The sequence below is a fragment of the Leptodactylus fuscus genome, chromosome 9, assembly GCF_031893055.1.
Source record: "Leptodactylus fuscus isolate aLepFus1 chromosome 9, aLepFus1.hap2, whole genome shotgun sequence".
NCBI classification, from domain to species: domain Eukaryota; kingdom Metazoa; phylum Chordata; class Amphibia; order Anura; family Leptodactylidae; genus Leptodactylus; species Leptodactylus fuscus.
Genome location: NC_134273.1, coordinates 24344989 through 24364770, shown reverse-complemented (window position 1 = coordinate 24364770; position 19782 = coordinate 24344989). Strand labels below are relative to the sequence as shown.

Sequence of the window (19782 nt, the reverse complement as noted above, 5' to 3'; positions counted from 1 at the left end):
GAAATACCACATTCCTGAAGCCAAAAGGGTTAATATGCACACGTGATAATACACCACAGAAAAATACATAACTGGGCTCTCATCACCACATCTGTGCTCAGCTCCTCCTGCTCTATAACATTCATCAGATTGCATGTGTGGACCTGGAAATCTACGGGGCCGGAATTTACCTGATGTCCTCTTCATTTAGGTGGAATCATGCCTTCAAGAACCAGATTACGACACTGCAGGGTCAAGCTAAAAACCGGTCCAACCCAAATCGCAGTGAGGTGCAGGCTAATCTGTCCTTATTCCTGGAGGCAGCTAGTGGCTTCTATACACAGGTGAGGCCGCAGCTTCCTCCTATAATATCACTTGTATTCATTTTCTCGTTTTCTGTGTCTGCATAATTTTTTTACATTTTTTTTTTTTATGGCTTCTCTGAAGCTTTTGCAGGAGTTATGCACTGTGTTCAATGTGGATTTGCCATGCCGTGTGAAGTCCTCTCAGCTGGGGATTATCAGCAATAAGCAGATGCACTGTGGGACCGTGGTGAAACCTCAGTCTAGTTCCTGCTCCTATATCTGCCAGCACTGCTTGGTTCACCTTGGAGATATCGGTAATACTTTCAGTCTGCTTTGGTTTTCGGGAGGTGCGGGCTAATCTTTTACCCATTCTCTGTAGTTGGTGGCTGTGTACGGTGTATTCTGCACAGCTCTTAGGTGTGGATGTTTTATTGGGTAAAGGCGACTGCATTTTAGATGAAGGTTGGTCAAATCCGTCACTTCCAAACCAGCTGACCATTGAATATGCATGAGGGTGTCTCAGTCCTTCCTGATGGACTAGGTCGGGGCGACAGGGGAAGAGTCGGGCATGTTTACACTTAATAGCTTGTTCTTACCAGACATTAGCCACTTCTACCAGTAGCTTATTCGCCTCTCCCCTTTGAGAACACAACAGAGCATTCAGTAACGCTATCTAAAGTATATAGCCGCGTACGAGTATACAAGCTACCTGTTAGAGTAGGCACTCGCTTTGAAGACTGTATATCAAATATGTTTCCGTCTATTTGTTCTCTTATCTGAGGCCCATGAGGTTTTCTCCTGTAAAGGTTCCAGCCCGGTGCTTGTTGCTTTTACTTTGCTACCTGAGCTGTGGATTGCGGGTTGTGTTCATGTTGTGGATTATAGGGTCAGATGTTCCCTGATGAGAACAACATCATGTGAATTGGGCGTGGATTCACCAGGAATGAAGCAGACAAGAAAATAGACCACAAGTCATTTCCATTAATGTTGTCAATGGACTTAACGTAACGATAATTCTCATCTCTTTCCAGCTCGCTATAGAAATCAGACAAGCCAAGCTGAATCTTATTACAGACATGCTGCTCAACTAGTCCCTTCCAATGGTGAGTAGTGTTCTTAGGTTTTCCTAGGCCTGAGGTTTCAAGACACTGGAAAATACCATTTGAAGACGCCTCTTCAAGGGGTTGTTTTCTATAATCGGGTTATGATGACCTAACCTTGGTGTATGCCAAGCGTTCCTGATCAGTAGGGGTGTGAGTGGTTGGCCCCTCACTGATCTGCAACTTATTCCCTGTCTTATGCAGATGCGAGGTTATTTCTAGAGATGAGCGAGTACTGTTGGGATCAGCCGATCTGAACAGCACGCTCGCATAGAAATGAATGGACGTAGCCGGCATGCGGGGGGGGGGGGGGGGGGGGGTTACGCGGCCGGCCGCCCACCGTCAAAGCAGAAGTACCAGGTGCATCCATTCATTTCTATGGAGCGTGCTGTTCGGATCGGCTGATCCGAACAGTACTCGCTCATCTCTAGTTATTTCCTAAGAGGAAGAAGGCAGCCATGTTTTCGTAGTCTTGCAAACCCCTTTAATGCTTGAAAAAGTCTTTTAAGGGCTTTCCTTTAAAATATGCCATTAAAGAGGACCTTTTATGACCTCATGAATGTACGGTTTTATATACCGCCAGAAGCAGACAGTGTGCTGAATTCAGTGCTCTGTCTTCTTTCCCGGTATATGCCCTGGTGGTGGAGATATCGGTGCCGTTAATTTCGACACCGATATCTCCCCACTGTCAGAAGGGTGTTCCTCGTGGCTTCATGAGGACATGAAAGGTCATCTTTGATATCTGATTGGTGTCTTCATTTGGGGCCAACAACATACTCCATGCACGGCTCATCTGTGTGAGGTAACTCCTGATAGAGTGCACAGAGCTGAAAGCGGATAGCTCAGTGGCCGGGTGCCATTACTGACGACAGAGAAAGTTGAGCTGCAGTAGCAGCACCTGGCCACTACAGGGCACGGAGCCATCTACCTCCAGCTCCATGGACTGTATAGTATGGGGTTTGGAAGCTACCTCAAACAGCTGATCCATGTGTCTGATATTTATGGCCTATCCTAAGGATTGGGAATAAAAAAATGATCCTGGATAACCCCTTTCCTATGCCCTTATAGGGTATACCAATATCATGAATGGGATTCTTCGCTTGGGACCCCATTTTATGAGCCAAAATAGAGAGACTTTCTATTGGATTATTTTTTGTTTCCAGCTGATGTGTTCACGATGGGCCATTGAATACTATTCCATGTAATACTACGTAATTGGTTGGCCGCAGCTTTTCCTCGTAGGTTTAGAGGTTTGATGGGGTGTCAGAGGCCTCTGATCTTCTGATGGGACGATCCCTTTATGTTTGGATAGTAGAACCTATACACTTCAGATGGGAATCTTCACCAATGGTTCTCTTCTTCTTTCTTCTAGGTCAGCCATATAATCAGCTGGCTATTCTCGCCTCTTCAAAGGGGGATCATTTGACCACTATTTTTTACTACTGCCGCAGCATCGCTGTTAAATTTCCTTTCCCAGCAGCCTCCACAAACCTGCAGAAGGCTCTTTCCAAAGCACTAGAGAGGTACGGGCCATCTCCATTACACTCCATTCATTCTATTATTCCATTTGTTATTTTGGGTTCACCTTTCTTTTTCTTTCTTTCTAGCCGGGAGGAGGTGAAAAAACGATGGAGTGTCTCGGATTTTATCAAGGCCTTCATTAAGTTCCATGGACATGTTTATTTAGCAAAAAATTTGGACAGACTGAGCCATTTGCGAGAGCAACTGGAGGAGCAGTTCAAGGTAAGTAGCGTATTAAAAGAGAAGCCAAGCAGCCAGGTTTCCAGAGCAACACGTATCTGAGAAAGTTTGCTTTGTGGCCACTGCAGGAATCCGCCATGCACGCTGTTATCACATTCTTACACCGTGAACCATATGTATGAAGCGATAACAGAATGAAAATGTGACGTCTTTTATACCCAGGCATACTGATGCAGATTTATTATGCCTTCTAAGCCAGTTTTCTGGCATACAAGGCTTAAGAAATGTGGTTTTGTCCCCAAAAATTGGGACTTTTTTTTAAAATTTAAACCTGTTCTGCCATGGTGAAGGCATGCAGGGTCAGTATAATCATTTACACCAGAAATCTGGCATAAATGATAGGGGAGGTGGCATATATTTTTGCTAAGGTTCACAGTCTGGCAGGGTGTGCCTCCATTTATGAGGGTCAGGTACCTTACCATATATAAGGCGCACCCTCTGTTGGCTCAGTGGCCAATGCCAGGCTTCATAAATCTACCCCACTGACCCTAAAGTCTGTCTGTCTGCCTTTATTGCCATGTCTATTCTGTTGTACATGACTATGAACAAGACCAATTCACATGCTGCAGATTTCACAGTGATATCCGCTGTTTCCTCTAAACTGTGTGCTCTGGGAATGGTGGTGAGGCTGCATTTACATTTTTGCTGAAAAAATTAAAATGTTTATATAAAATACATACATTTTCTAGGTAAAAATGCTCAGTGTGAACCCGGCTATGGTCCCATGTTGTGGAAACTCTGCTGGTTTTGTTGTGGTTTCTTGAGCTAAATCTAAGAGTGGATTGAGCAGAAAGAAGTAATATAAGGGCTAGTTCACACGTGAGTATAAGGGGAGGTTTTTGACAGCGGATTTCGCGTCCAAAACCTCCCCTTATAATGGTGGTCTATGGAGACCGCCGGGCTTCTGTTCTCCGCTAGCGGCGAGCTGCTGCTAGCGGCGAAAAGAAAGGACATGTCCTTTCTTCAGGCGGAATCCGCGCAGGCTCAGCCGCGCGGCTTCCGTCCCCGGCAGCTCCCTCCTATGTCGGCTCATTCATTTGAGCTGACAGCAGAGGGTTAAGCCGCGACAGCGATGGTCGCGGCGGGCGGGTTTTGACAAGAGAGAGACGTGGCTCGCCGCGTCTCTCTCTCTGTCAAAACCCGCGCGGGCAGTTCACGTGTGAACTAGCCCTTAGGCTGAATTCACACAGAGTTTTTTGGACCAGATTTTGACACAGAAACCGGTTCCAAAAAACTCCTGTTGACTTCAATGGGAGCCATTCACTTCTTTTTTTTTTTTTTTTTTTTCTGCTATCGGTTTCTTCCCGCTCTCGGAAAAATGAAGCGAACTGCCCTATCTTGTCATGGATTCCGCTGCTGAATCAGCTGCAGCGTCCGCGGTGTGAAGACTCCCTCCCGACTAGGCCCATTAATTTGGACCTAATCTGGAGCAGAGTGCGCGACTGGATGCCGGTGCCCTTCAGCGGCATCCAGTCGCGGCTAGACGAGGGAGGCGTTTTTTTTGGAGCCGGGTTTTGAGGCAGATTCCGCGTCAAAATCCAGTCTAAAAATCTCTGTGTGAACTCGGCTTAAGAGGTTTGTTTATGTTTCCCATTCCTCTGTAGCCTCTACTAGGTTCGGCGCCAAAAAAAAAAAAAAAAAATTCAGCAAGATCTGCAACAAATATGGCAGCATTTTCACAGCGTGGAGCTTTAGACTTAAAAAATTCCAGTCCTTGTGTATGTGTTTTAACTCCTTCCTTCAGAGTGTCCAGCTTAGTAAGACTACTGATGACCGCAGAGTGGATTTTCACATGACAGATTTGCAGCATCTTGTGAATTCTACTCTTCAGAAGTACTTCTCTTTTCAATGTGTATATGTGTGTGTGTGTGTGTGTGTGTGTGTGTGTATATATATATATATATATATATATATATATATATATATATATATATATATATATATTTTGTAAGTTTACAAAATGCCACTTTTTCCAGTATATCTAACATTATAGTTCAGCCCCACTTAGACTGGTCTGAGTCAGTTCCCACAGGGTTTTCAGTGTATATATGAGGTATACATCACCAGAGGGATTCCAACTTGTAGCCCTATACAGGTCTCATTATACAAAAAAAAAAAAAAAAAATTCTGCCAGAGGCCAAGAGGACACTAATTTCACCTCCGTTGCGTAAATCTGTTCTGTGGATATGTGTGACATACGGCAAACAAGTACTGCAGTAACCATGTGGCGCTAACCTCACCCACATTATGTAATCTGTTTTCCTCTTTTTTTTAGACTATGGTATTTCAGAAAGCCTTCAATTCCCAGCAGCTGGTCCACATCACAGTCATCAACCTGTTTCAGCTTCACCACCTGCGCAATTTCGGTACTGAGGCCGAGCAACAGAGCTTTAGCCAAGACGAGGACCTGCGCTGGTCTCAGCTGCTGGCCCTCTTCAGTAAGTTTGCTTTTTCTAAATTGTTTGTATTCAGAACATGGATTGGCATTTTTACATATTTGCCCCACTCCACGTTTTTTTTTTTTTTTTTTTATACATTTGGAAATATCTACTTCAATTTTTTTACTGCTCCTCCCCATCTCAGACATTTATGGCAGATCTACAGGGCCTGCTCCTGCCTATCAATAGGAAGACTCATCCTACTCCATCCCAACCAACCCCATCCTTTCTGAATGATAACGTCAATGACCCCGTTCTGTAGGTAGATGGCGCCCCATCTATCAGACATTTATAAAGTATCGTGTTAAATTTAGCGGCACAGATATTTATTTTACCACTTGCTGGTGCTAGTCGCCTACAATACCATTTGTCACTTCATCTGTTTGCAGTACTTGATGCTTTTGTGTGTGTGTGTGTTTTGTTTTTTTTCTTTACATTTTGTCTATATATTTTTAATGACTTGTACCTTTGCCATGTTCACACTGAGATCCTGTGTCATTTCTATTTGCAGCGTCTTTCCTTGGCACCCTTTGCAGAAGTCCCTCAAAGACCCGTCACTGTGATGAAACATCCTGTGCCGATCCTCTTCCTGCTATCAAGGTGTCTCTAGACTGGATGAAGCTGCGTCCCGCTGTATTTCAGGAGACTGCTGTGGAGGAAAGACAATAGTAAGTGGCACAATGAGGGGCTTGTTCACACCGACCTGTGACATCAATTGTCTTATCCACTTTGTGACAGAGGCCTGAGATTTCTGGGTTTCAGTGTTGCATTGCACAGGGACTAAGATATTGGATGTCCAGGATAGCTATGGAGAACCTCTCTGCCGCTCGTCACCGCTGTTAATGAAAGCCATATTATTTGTACACACAGACATATTATTGTGTAATATTTTGTTCTTCTGCCTACAGTGTATGGCCATGGCTGATTTCCCTGTTAAACAGTTTCCATGTGCTAGAAGAAGACCTGACCAGTGCCAACTGTAAGTAGTTGTGTGATCATGGACCTTACATGACCAAGGAGCTTTTATTCATTGTTGTACAGGTCAAAGTTTACTTGTTTTCCACCGGTATAATTTTAGTTTTCATTCTTTGCCAGGTAGTGGCCAAAATTTGTTAAGCAATACTTTAAAATAGGTATTGCAATCTATAACCTTTATGGCACATCCACAGGAGGTCCATCTCCCATCCCACCTTTCCCACGTTGGGTCCCACATCTGTCGTATGAATGGTGGCCCCTAGCCCCAGTCTCGTGGCTGCAATGGGAGGAGAATTTGTCACTTATGCACAGTATTTTCCATTCACTTCTATGGGACTTCCAAGAATAGCTGTAGCATACTCTGCTCTCTCTATAGCTGCCAGACAAGAGTCAGAGACCCTCATTCTCCAGATGGCTGAGGGGCCCATATCTACTGGACAAGTATGACATGTCTTTACATATGTTATAAATACCCCAGGTGGAGACTGCTCCTTTAAGGGGGTTGTTTATGGTATATCTGATGGGGTGATGGCCCCACCCGCACCTTGTCCGATTTTTGTGAAGTGTCGCTAGCGGCACAGAAACTAAAGCACTGGTTTGCCAAAAAAAAAAGTTTTTATGCCTTGTTCGGCAGAAAACTGGCATGTGGGGCATAATAAATCTGGCCCATTGTGAGTTGACCTTTCATCTGGTCTGTCTGTGGGGTTTTTTGTTTACGTAGATTTTTTTTTTTTTTATGTAGATTGTGAGCCCCACATAGGGCTCACAATGTACATTTTCATACATCAGTATGTCTTTTTGGAATATGGGATGGAAATCCATGCAAACACAGGGAGAACATACAAACTCCTTGCAGATGGTTTTTTGCCCTTGGCGGGATTTGAACATCAGGACTCCAGCGCTGCAAGGCTGCAGTGCTAACCACTGAGCCACCGTGTGGCCCCACATGTAGATTTCTGTTTCTTAGGAGTGTGGGTAAGTTCTTTTGTCTCATTCACATTGATATATTTTCACTTTTTTGTTTTCTAGTGTTGCCACTTCCAGAGGAGTTTGAGCTGCAAGGGTTCCTGGCTCTTCGACCAGCATTCAGGCAAGTTTTTTACTCCTCAGACTCCTATTAAGAAACCTTTTAGCTGCTCTTGTTTCTTGGTAACTTTTATGTTCCTCTCCCTCCTGTAAGTAAATGTACAGGGGTGCAGAGAGCTGTCAAAACAGCTGCAGCACGAATGAGCCGCCTGTCATAGAGTCTTACAGTGCAGGCTCCATTGTGCCATGGCTTAGAAGTACAAACCTGCAGGCAATCTGACTAATCCCTTTGTCGTCTGACTTGGTGGGAGAATTCAACACAATGTATATTACAAAGTGTTCGCATTTAATGTGCCGGGACCGTATAGCATGCAGATAGTTAAGTATGGGTCCCTTTATACTGACACATAAAGGAAATCACAAGCAAAGTTTAACCAGTTAGAATCACTGTGAAAGGTTTTGTTTTATAAAAAAACTGTTCAGCAGCCTGTCTGTTGTTTTAGTCTGTCTGTCTGTGGACCAGAACAACCGACAGGCAGACCTCTACAATAGCAGACAAATACAGATCTCGATGAAACCCATTGACTGTAATGGGGTTTGCCGTTTTGAAACTGAAATTGGCAGTCAAAAAATAGTTGTGCGTGCCGGACTGTTTCATCTGTCAGTCAATGACAATGGCCACAAATAGGACAGAACCTAATCTTTGACAGCCCATCATAAAGGACCGGAACACAATCATGTGGAAAACCACATTGAAATGGTCTAATTTTAGTGTAAACATGTGACCGATGATATTGTATGTGTCAATAGAGTTTAGCATTGATCAGATCCAAAACTGATACATCATTGGTTTCAATTTCCCGTCACTGATTATTTTTATTCTTATAATAATAAGCAAAATGCCTAAAATTCCGAAATTCCATTTTAGAAACCTTGACTTCTCTAGAGGCCACCAAGCCATTATTGGAGACCGGGAGACTCAGCACCGCCGACTGCGACCGATTCGCCTTGTATCATTAGGAAAGTGGATATCTGAAAACCAGCCCAGGTATGTTTCTCTGTAAGGCCAGGCTGTGTCCTCTGCTCTATACATTTCAGTGGGACCACCATAGATGGCTAAACCTCTGCACTCTGTGCAGTATATCCGTTGGTCTCATTGAAATGAATAGAGCGGCATGTAATGTCCAACTATTTGCTTTATTTAAATGTGGACTGCAAACACCCCAGTTCTCGTAACCCAGAGATGATTTATTGATAGAACTTTATACATCTGATCATCAGGCTGACAGATGAGTGATCCTGGTCACTGCCCTTTCCTTTTGCAAAAGTTAAATGGCTTTTTCCACTAACCCTTCTGTATAGGATGGGGACTAAGTGTCTGATCACTGGGACCTCAGCAATGGCAAAAATCGGAGTCTGCAAGTCTTCTGTGTGAATGAAACAGTAGTGCACCTATGTGACCATCATTTCTTTGGGAGTGATTGAGAGAGCCAAGTAAAGCGCTCAGTCCCTTCCATAGACGTGAATAGACTGGGCCCCCTGCTTATAATGGGCCTGGAGATTGAACAGCGGGAAAAGTGGAGTCCAGTACCTTGTTATTTCTATGGAAGGTAACCATGAATGGAGGGTTATAGATCATAATTTTCTTAGCTATTTCTTTTCTATTTTATCACATTGACAGGCTGATGCAATACCGCACTGTACAAGGTGAAGTCTCCTTCTCCACTGATATTCCTGAAGTCATGATTGAAGATGCAGATGATGTTGAAGACTTTTCTTCACCACAGGAGATTAGACAAGCAGACACTCAGAAAACGGAGGGAAGTCCTGGTCTGAAGTCTGTACTTTCCACTGGGCGCAGTCCCAATGGCGAATCTTCTGAAAAACCTGTGGTTACTTTTAAAGAGAACATTAAACCCCAGGAAGTAAACCGCGAGGTGCCAGCTCGGAGCTACTCCAGAACAGCCAATGCTAGTAAAGAGCTGAGAGACTTTAATAAAGGGGTTAATTCTGCGGCAAACAAGAAGGATAATAACAGCAAAAGGAAGAACGATCCCAAGAAGGCCAGTATTGACAAGGTGCAAGAGCCGGCCAAACAGAGCATCGCTGTTCAGGTATATACCGTATACTGTGAGGAGATGGATGGTTAGTAGAATTACAGTGTGGCTTTCCCATGATTTACAGAAAGAGCCTTTCTGTCTTTCTGGCAGGTGAAAACGCCGGTCTCTGAGGCAAGGAAAACACCAGTGACCCCGACATCAAGTCCAAGCACCAACACACAGTTCATACCTATCCACCATCCAGGAGCCTTCCCACCTTTGCCTAGCCGACCAGGTATGACCTTTCTTGCCATGTTGGCTTATTTCTCTAGTAATGCCCAGTATTGCAAGTCTTTACTCACCGCTATTCTCTCCGCAGGGTTTCCCCCTCCTACCTATGTCATCCCACCTGTGGCATTCTCCATGAGTTCTGGGTATACCTTTCCTCCTGGAGTCAATGTTCCTGGATCTTTCCTGCAGCCTTCATCTCATTCTGCTGCTGGGAGTCAGGGGCCCCCAGGGAAACAGTCCCACATTCCTTACAGTCAGCAGCGGCCCTCTGGCCCAGGGACACCTAGCCAAGGAGCCATTGGTAACCAGCTGCCTGGCCAGTCACAGGCACAGTCCAGTTCTCCAACTCAACCAAGCACACCGACGTCCGCACAGCTGCAGATTCAGGTGATGGCGCAGCAGCAGCAACAGTCGCCGACTAAACCTATCCAGTCACTTGGAAAGAACCCCCAACACCACCCCTCTCTCCAGCAGGTATACTATGTCATTGTGGAGTGGTTTTTTTTTTTGTTCGTTTTTTTAATTTATAGTGGTTTTCCCAAAATTGAAACTAACAATGTGCCAACGATGTACATGGTTGATGGCTATGCACGGGACCGGCAGTTTCATGATTGGTGATGGTCCCGGCAGTTGCATAGGGATACCCTAGTAATGATCAGAACATGATATCCCTTGTCTCCTATATACATATAGTGATGGCAAGAACATGCACTGCTGTACCCCTTAAACCATGTAGGACTGCTGAGCGCTGTACTCTACTGTCTCAGTCAGTCCCATAGAATGGGGCAGCAGTGTATTCCCAAATACCAATCCACTTGTTCTCATGATGAGTGGGGATCCAGCAGTCAGACCCCTACTGATCAGACTCTTATTCTGGGGCAACCACTACAAAGGGTTATTCTAGGGTTGGGTGATTTATGACCTTTTAATCAAATTGCAATTAAAACCCACTCCTTTTTTGGTATATGTAGGATGACCCTTACAAGCTTCATCTCATGAGGTTCGCCCAGCGCTTCCGTTCGGACCAAACACGTCTGAACCAGAGCTGCTATTATACTTTAGGGGTCTCTCCAGACCCCAGAAGTATAATTAGCAGAGGCCAAGGGGAGGTGACCAAACATGATAAAAATAAACTGTGCTTCTCACATTCCCTGGGCTCCGCCACTGGTTTTCATAGTCTTCAGTTTTGCTGAATGACGTCATGGACTGCTGAGAACTGTGATCGAGCCTCAGCGGTACTTGGCGTTGGGACCCAAAGACGCATGCGCGACCAATGTTGTTATGTTTATATATTTTTAAGACCCCACGTTACTGAGACCACACTGAGGCCTGATCACGGGCCTTGGCGGTCCCTGACATTATTCAGGAGCCTGGAAGAAAACAAAGACCAGCACCAGAGCCCAGGGAAGATTGACTCTGATTTTTATGTATGTTCACCTCCCCTGGGCCTCTGCTTATTATACTCTGGGGTCTGGAGAGACCCCATAGTATAATCATAATGGTTCCAGTTGAGACGTGTTCAGTTTGAACAAAGCTGCAGGTAAAGGTTCGCCTATACTGGACTAACTGATCCGAAATAAATCCCATCCAGACTGATGGTTGGTTTTAGTGATTCATTGCTCAGCCCTAGATTATTCCCATCTCACATTGATTGTATGTTGCTAGAATATGCTACACCTTTATGATTGGTTCAGACTGTAACCACAGGGATCCCCACCAATCCTAAAAATGAAGGGGCTCACACTGTATGTCATTATATGATGGCAATAACCCTTTAAGCGCTTTGATAAGGTGCCTGTTTGGTGTGATGGTGCACAATTAACCCTCTGGGAATTGTGATATGTGATAAGTTTCATCTGGTAAGACTTCTATCCATTTCACTATCTATTTTGTCTTGTAGTACCAGCAGACGGCAGACACATCTAAGCAGTTATGGAACTCTCCTCAACTTCCAAACTCGCTGGGAAAGCTGCTGCCGCCGTCCATGAAGCAGAACTATTTCATGGATGGCCGTCTACCCGCCGAACCTCTGAGCATGCTGGAGCAGTGCCTACAGCACCCCGTCATGCAGCAGCAGCAGCAACCCCTGGAGAAGAAGATGAAGTCTTTCCCAATGGATGCCTACAACCAGAACACTTCTGAGATGAAGATGTCCGACTTCTACTGGGGGGACCAAGCATCCTACAATCTAAATGACAACCGAGCTCTATTGGCACAGCAGTCGCTTAATAACCAAAGGGGCAAACGCCAACCAGCTGGCTATCGTTCAGGGCAGGATTCAATGACGAGATTGCCATTTGAGGTAGGATGTTATTTATAGGGTGAAAGCAGTGTCATGCCAGACAGCTCCTCTCCGTCCTCCTCCTCCTCTCCTTATTTACTTTGTGAGTGAGTGACTTCCCTGGACTTTCTAGTTCTTCCTCCTTTTCCACATTTTTTTTTTCTTTTGCACATTTGATGGGGATGGCATCAAAATTCCAGCACCGTAATATTTACTAGAAGTTATTTCACTGGTCGTTACATTTTTTTAGGAATAAAGCGCTTCCTCTTTGTAAACCCGAACCAAAGTTTGGTCGTCTTAAAGGCTTTCTCCACCAATTGGTCTGTTACGTCTAAAATGAAGCAACTTTATATTTGGTCTTGATTAAAACCAATCTTTTGTAGTCCTATTATTATTATTTTTTTAATGTAGATTGTGAGCCCCATATAGGGATCACAATGTACATTTTTTCCCTATTAGTATGTCTTTGTAGAATGGGAGGAAATCCACGCAAGCACGGGGAGAACATACAAACTCCTTGCTGATGTTGTTCCTGGCGGGATTCGAACCCAGGACTCCAGCGCTGCAAGGCTGCAGTGCTAACCACTGAGCCACCGTGCTGCCTCTTTTCTAGTCCAATGATGTGGTCATACTCCTTGTTTGTTTGTAGTCTGAACCATGGTGATGAATAGAAAATGAAAGGCTGTTTTAAACCTTGAAGTTTTGCAAAGTTGCTTTGTTTTAGATGGACAAGTAAATGTTGTTAATAAGATCAACATTAAAGGGAGTCTGTCATCAGCATATCACCCCAGCCCTGCAGATGGATAGGTTACAATCACCTGACTCTGTGTTTTCCCCTTGCGAATCGCTGCCTCCATTGTAATGCCGCAGATGAGCTCTTTGGAGCAATGAGGGCGTTTTTGTTGCTTCGTTTGCAGGATGACAAAATCAGTAATATCTCGGCAATAAGTAACACACTAACTCAGGTACACTTCCCACCCCTTTAAGTGTCTGGCACACTCCCTTTAAGTATCTGGCTTATGAACAGAATGAAGCGTGTTGCAGTTTTGCTGTATCCCCTGGCATACTGAATCTTGTAGTGTACTGTCTTGTATTCTATATACTTTGTATAACCTCTTATCTCGTACTATCTCCATTTTATTTTTCTGCTTTCTCTTTCCTCCTATTTTTTTTTTTTTTTGTTTCTGCCTGTCTCTTACTTAGGAACCCAAGCGTTCCCCTCTCCTTCCCCCGGACCTGTTAAAGAGTCTGGCTGCTCTAGAGGAGGAGGAAGAGCTGGCTTTCCCCCCTCCTCCTGACCTATACCCAGCTCTGCTCGGCCCTCTGGCCACACTCCCTGGACGAAGCCTCTTTGTATGTATTCTGTGTGCTGCGCTTCTCCCTGCTTCTGGTTACTGGCTCTTTCTAAGTACTTTGTATTATTAATGGCCACATTTTACTTTATTATTACTTCTAAATACTACACTAATACTATTTTTGCATTGCTGTGCCTGTATTTGTCAAGTGAAATGTGTTTTAGTGTCTTCCTCTGGCCATGTTAATACTTTGCCAATGCCGATCCTGTAAATCCAGTGAAGTGCAGAACAATAGTACGGGGCCGCTCCATACAAAGCCTATGGAACTGCCAGGGACACCCAAATACTGAACTCCTGTCTTTGGCAATCCCATAGACTTTGGAAAGAACAGCCGTGCATACAGAGCTGTCTCCTATCAGGATTGTGGGATTCTTCCTGCTGCCTCCCCCATTCCCCAATTATATGATCATTGGAGGTCCCAGTTGTCGGTTCCTAGAAGATCAGATACCACCTATCCACAGGCTAGACAATAAGTTGTCATTATTGGATTGCCCCTGTAAAGTGGTGGTCTGCTATAGGCAATTCCTAGGAATCGCCATAAACTAAGCCGATCGCTGTTTAGCATCTGCAAAAGATTTTCTTTTCTGAGCAAGTGTTCAGCTCTAGACTGCTCCCTTAAGTATCATGTAAGCGAGCAAACCAGTCATCCACAGACGAGGAATCTATAAAATGATGGAAGCCGCAAGCTTGTGTATGGAAGCATGTCAGCCATATTGGCTACCTAAGCCTGCCAGTATATATAGCTTAGATCCAGCTAGGTATACTTGAGCGTGTTTCTACAAAGGCTGCCGCTATAGCCAAGTGCCCGTCCCCTGCCTCCACACTCAGACGTTGGTAGCAGATCGCACTTTTGACATGGCAGTAAATTGTCTTTCTTTCTTTTGGAGAAGTCTCTTCTGGAAAAGCCATCTGAGCTGATCTCCCAGCCCCCCTCTTTCCTCTCCCTCACTGGATTTTCACTGAGCCAGGTAAGGGAGGGTACGGAGAGCGGCCTATGTACAGGAGACAGGAGCTGTGTATTACAAGGGGTCGCGTACTGTTCTGTAATGCTGCCATCTGCTCTTTACAGGAAAGGTTTCCCAGTAACAGTGTCTTCAACGACGTGTACAGCAAGTCACCCTGCAGCGGCACCAAGTCTGAAGTGTGCAATCCCATCGGACAGCAGGAGACCTCTCTGTATTCCCTATTCGAGGGGAAACCTTGGTCTCCATCTCTTCCAGCAAGCTCAGGTAAGGAGGACTGTTAGAATTGGACATGTAATGCTGGGATATACGGTCACCTGCGGGCTGCAGACAGAGATCAAAAAAGGGCGGGGCTGAGGAACCTTCTGCATTTCTCTGCACAGCACCATTGCAGTCTGGGTACCATAAGGGCTCGTTCACACAGGGCAAGAGGGGGTGGATTCTGACGCCGAATCCACCTCAGAATCCGCCCCTCACAATATAGATGTATGCAGACCGTTGACTTCCTTTTTTATGTGATCGGTATGTTCCTGCTCACAGAAAAAAGAAGTGAACTGCCCCTTCAGGCAGATTCCGTGGCTGAGTCAGCCCCGGCGTCCGCCTCGCCACAGCACCCTCCGGACTAGGCCCATTCATTTGGGCCTACTCCAGAGCGGGAAGCCGTGACCGTTGGAAGACGCGGCAGGTGCGTTTTGGTCCTATTCTGACTTGGCTTCCCGCATCAAAATCAGGACCAAAATACACGGTCCCGTGCTACATGTGAACGAGGCTATTCACTTGCACCAGGCTGAATTGGCATTTATTTTGCAGAATACGTGAACAGGAGCTGCAGAGAGATACAGAAGAGCCTACAGTGTCCTTGTCCTCGTGATAAGTTAAGGTCCCTATAAAGAGTACAGGACATTGAGGCTTATACACCACAGAGAGCTAATGATTGGCTTATAGGGATGTTTGTCACCCATAGGTTTCCTTACTAAAAACTGTATACTGTGGAGTGTACAATCTTATGTATTCTATACTGCTAAATAAAAAAGGTATACAGACATATCAGCCCATCAGAGGCCAAAAGGGCGCAAATGGGGTCCGTGAATACGTGTAATGTATGCGCCCAGGAGCTTTCCTACTGAAAACGCATCATGTAATGGGAATGTAGGCTATATAGAGTATAACCGACTATATTTCTATTGAGAAAAGACCTGGATAGTGTATATTTCAACCTCTGATCTAGTTTATAGAGGAAGCGTCTCATGCTTTGACTACTGATGTGTCTTGTAGATCACTCTACACCAGCCAGTCAGTCACCTCATTCATCGAACCCGAGCAGCTTACCGAGCTCTCCACCCACCCATAACCACACAGCTCAGCCTTTCTCAAACTTCGGACCTATAGGAACCCCCGATAACCGCGATCGACGTGGCGTGGACCGATGGAAGACTGACAAGCCAGGTATTCTCAATGACTTTTTCTTTGGTCAATGAATGGTTGCTTTTGCCAGTGTACATAAATTTAACCCTTTTGTATGTTGTTTTTTTCCCCTACCAAGCGATGGGCGGCTTTGGTCTGGACTACCTGTCTGTGACCTCCTCATCGGAGAACAGCTGGCGCCAGATAAATAATTCCAGCAGCGCAAATGCTTGGGCAGCTCAAAGTAATGCCAGAGAGGACTCGTCTGCTGCCCTTATGGAGAGCTTGAAGGTTTGTGTCCATGTTGGATGTTCACATGTGAAAGATTTAGAATGGGGGGGGGGGGGATTCTTGCAGAAGAGCCCCTCTTTATTATACATAGCAGGCTGCCTGCTCTGGCTCACTAATGCAGGTTTTTTGTTTTGTTTTTTTCCACCAATTTAGTGCAAAGATTGATGACCTTTACTAGGAAACAGACAAGCATCTTGGATAACACCCCCTGTTTATTTAGCTTATCTTTTGGGATTTTGCAGATTTTGCTACCATTGCACCACAACAGTATTCCCACTAGAGGGCACTGTAGGTCCACAAAGCCGCAGTCAGTCATGGCGGGCGCTGTAATAAACCATGAAACCTGTAAATTTACTGCTTCATCACTCATCATATGTCATGTCACAGCTGAAGCTTCGCTAATAACTTGATATATTGCTCTGCCACAGAAAAGCTTGATGCTTCTATAGCCTGCATGTAACTAGAGCATCGTAGTGGTTTTTGTAGGTCTTACAATTCTGCCAATATATCCTATAGCCCAGTAATCTGCAGGTATGTAAGGCCAGGGCTGCACAGCGACATTGCCTGCATTATCATGCTAAGCTTTATGATCACGGTTTCATGGCTAGCTATTGTTAGCAATGTTATCCTTAATAGCACAACCGCTTTAAGATGTGCAGATCCCAGAGGCGGCCCCCTGATCTATCACACATCTATGGCATATTCTCCGATATCAGTCCTGGGATACAGAGGGTGCGATGGTGGACGTCTCCTGATGTTATCCTCCTGGATCACTGTATGTGTTGGGTCATTTAGAAGACATTTGTACTGTAGGATAGTTTTTGATAGTGGGACTTTTTAACTTGTCACATTTCTATGTCTGTCTTTTGATTCCGCTGACTGTGCGTTTTCCTCCTCAGTCTATTTGGTCAACCACAATGATGCACCCGGGTCCGTCAGCCCTCGAACAGCTCTTGATGCAGCAGAAGGAGAAGCAGCAAAGAGGACAGGGATCACTCAATCCTCCGCACTGAGAGAGACGAGGAGAAGAATCCAGTGACATATAATATGGCATGATTGGTCAGCAGCACAGGACAGGATATGTCCTGAGCCCTGAGGAGGGCAGCCCTCTCTCCCCCCTCACCGATCTGGGGGGGAGCACATGTGGGGGAGCGTCCAGCGTATCCCACCAAATCTGAAAACCCCTGCCCGTAGGCGACGAAGTTACCTGACGGATACAGCAGGAAGTTCCCATCTAGAGGGAGCTTGGGACTTCTTGAGTATGGGGGGATAAGGGGTAACGTGCCCCCCATCTTTCTCGTTATTTGTGCATGCCTCTCACAGCACCCCCTGAACCTCTGCCTAACACACGGATAGGAAATATCCCCCAGCAGTGCAAGGCAGGTGGGGGCAATAAGAACTCTCCCCTCAGTTGTAATGAGTTTTCTGTTTCTAAGTGGCGGGTGTACAAGGATCACCCCCACATCCAATTTACAACTGAATGTCAGGAACTCTCTCCATTAGTGGAGACGGAGGAACTGGTCCCCTCTCACCCACCAGCTTGTGCTGGCTGAGGGAGGTGTGATTGAATGGGTGGCTTTTTCCCCCCTCGGAGGGGAATGGGTGAGGGGTTGTGTGTCTGTGTCACAGTTATGAATGCTTGCTTGTTCCCATTGAGTGTCCTTAATCTACTTTGGTGTCTGTCCTTCCCTGCCCTGCCTGCTTATTTGTCATGTGTGTTTGTGTGTGCGCTCAATGTCCCCCCTACAGCTGAGTATCGCAGGATGGATGGATGGATGGATGGACGGATGGATGGTGACATATTAGCGGAGGTGCTTCTATGACGGGGCAGAACCTAGAATCAGTAGAGCCTGGCTATACAGCCGCCCTATGGTTATAGCTAGATTACAGCTGACATTTTGTTTCCTCTCCCTCTTATTAGCCTGCCTCTTTGCGAAGTCCCTTCCATCTGGCAGAGGGGCAACCGAAGTGTAGGATGAAGTTGCAATACTAGGTGCAAGTGCCAGAGCTCATAGCACAAGGCAAGAACAGACATTGTTCTGTCCTCTAGACTGCTCCAGCTACATGAAGAGCATTGCGCACAAGCAGTGAGAGAGCCGGGATGTTTGCGACTGGTGAGCAAGATGAACATATGATCAAAGTGGAACTAGAGTGAAAATGAGCATGAGTGCCTCACGTGTCGATCTGGAAGGAACGAGAAGTGGTTCTTCTATGTAGAGTCGTCATACAGGTCCCCCCCCCCCCCCGTGTGTGTTTGTGTATGCCGAGGGCACCTTAGGGTGTCTCAGCACGTTTAGCACCTCATGCATTGAACATACACCTAACACAGCGCTTGGGGCCAGATATTTTGTGTAGAAGTAAGAATCCTATTGGAAGAAGCCAGTTCTGTATGGGGGTGAAGTATAAAATAGGTGGCGAGGCGCCACTTTGGCTATCTTTTTAGCGGGATCTAGAGTGTGGAGACCCCTATTCACTCCCACCCGTTCCTTGTGTTCTTGTGTGAGCACCGTCTGCTCAGATCTGCTTTACCATTAATAAACTCATCTTCTCTACAGCCATCCGCCTGTTCTTATTCTTCCTCTCTAAAGAATAAGGTTTATGTTGCGTTGAACCGTTCCGCGATATATGAGGATCCATTTTTATGTGTTCAGAGGGAGTTTTATGGCATTATAATTACATTTACTGAAGCTATTGGAGAATTATAAAAGCTGCTGACTCCTACAAGGACGGTCTTAAAGGGGTCCTCCAGGAAGTGTTTTAGCTCTTGGACGAACCAAGGGTTTCTGGGCTGTTTCTGACTCTGGGTCCCAGAGCCATTCCCCATGTTCACTGCTAGCTACCTATGCTATAAAGGCTGGATTTATTATAAAGATATACTCTAACAACCCCCAACCCCACAATTTTAACAGGTAAGTATCAGTGACCATGGGAGAACAACTATGGGGCTAGGGGGTTGTTTTATTCACTTGTCCCTGTGGTCAGAGCCATTCCAGAAACCTGTAGTTTGTCCAAAAATAAAAAATTGTGAAGCAGTCCCTAGAAAACCCATTTATTTGGGGTAACTGGATTGACATTAGTGGGAGAGTGCTGCACTACCTAAAGCCACTGCAAGTAAGCAGTACAACTCCCAACATGTAAACATTACTGCCATTCATGCTGTCCTGTGGCAGCTGATCTGCGAGGGTCCTCAATGTCAGACCGTCACAGATCTAATATTGATGATTAGAGATGAGCGAGTACTATTAGAAACTGCCGTTCCGAATAGCACGCTCCTATAGGAATGAATGGACGCTCCTATTCATTACTATGGGAGCGTGATATTCGAAACGGTAGTTTCGAATAGTACTCACTCTTCTCTATTGATGATTTATCCTAAGGATCCTGCCAAGGACAACATCTGCAAGGAGTTTGTATGTTCTCCCTATTTATGTGTGGGTTTCACTCCAAAGACGTACTTATAGGGGATGTAGATTGTAAGCCCTATATGGGACAGTGACTGACAAATATCTGTAAAGCCTTGCTGGATATGATGGTGCTATACAAGTAAGCTAAATAAATAAATAGGACATCCATAT

At 45.4% G+C, this 19782-nt stretch overlaps 1 protein-coding gene across 4 annotated transcripts in view; it reads left to right on the top strand.

Moving 5' to 3' along the window:
• The window catches only part of SMG7 (SMG7 nonsense mediated mRNA decay factor), a 39224-nt gene extending 20463 nt beyond the window's left edge, over positions 1 to 18761 (top strand). The window contains exons 4-23 of one of the 4 annotated variants that reach the window (XM_075287451.1): positions 191 to 323; positions 427 to 598; positions 1316 to 1387; positions 2757 to 2907; positions 2992 to 3127; positions 5421 to 5583; positions 6095 to 6251; positions 6492 to 6562; positions 7588 to 7648; positions 8513 to 8632; positions 9266 to 9698; positions 9795 to 9918; positions 10003 to 10388; positions 11815 to 12216; positions 13399 to 13548; positions 14441 to 14518; positions 14620 to 14779; positions 15788 to 15958; positions 16056 to 16207; positions 17107 to 18761. In XM_075287451.1, the coding sequence (XP_075143552.1) occupies positions 191 to 323; positions 427 to 598; positions 1316 to 1387; positions 2757 to 2907; positions 2992 to 3127; positions 5421 to 5583; positions 6095 to 6251; positions 6492 to 6562; positions 7588 to 7648; positions 8513 to 8632; positions 9266 to 9698; positions 9795 to 9918; positions 10003 to 10388; positions 11815 to 12216; positions 13399 to 13548; positions 14441 to 14518; positions 14620 to 14779; positions 15788 to 15958; positions 16056 to 16207; positions 17107 to 17220 (3406 nt within the window). In that variant the 3' untranslated portion in view covers positions 17221 to 18761. Of the gene's footprint in view, positions 1 to 190; positions 324 to 426; positions 599 to 1315; positions 1388 to 2756; positions 2908 to 2991; positions 3128 to 5420; positions 5584 to 6094; positions 6252 to 6491; positions 6563 to 7587; positions 7649 to 8512; positions 8633 to 9265; positions 9699 to 9794; positions 9919 to 10002; positions 10389 to 11814; positions 12217 to 13398; positions 13549 to 14437; positions 14519 to 14619; positions 14780 to 15787; positions 15959 to 16055; positions 16208 to 17106 lie in introns of all 4 variants that reach the window. The other 3 variants (XM_075287449.1, XM_075287452.1, XM_075287453.1) reach the window with 3 other exon arrangements.
• Positions 18762 to 19782: the final 1021 nt, after the last annotated feature.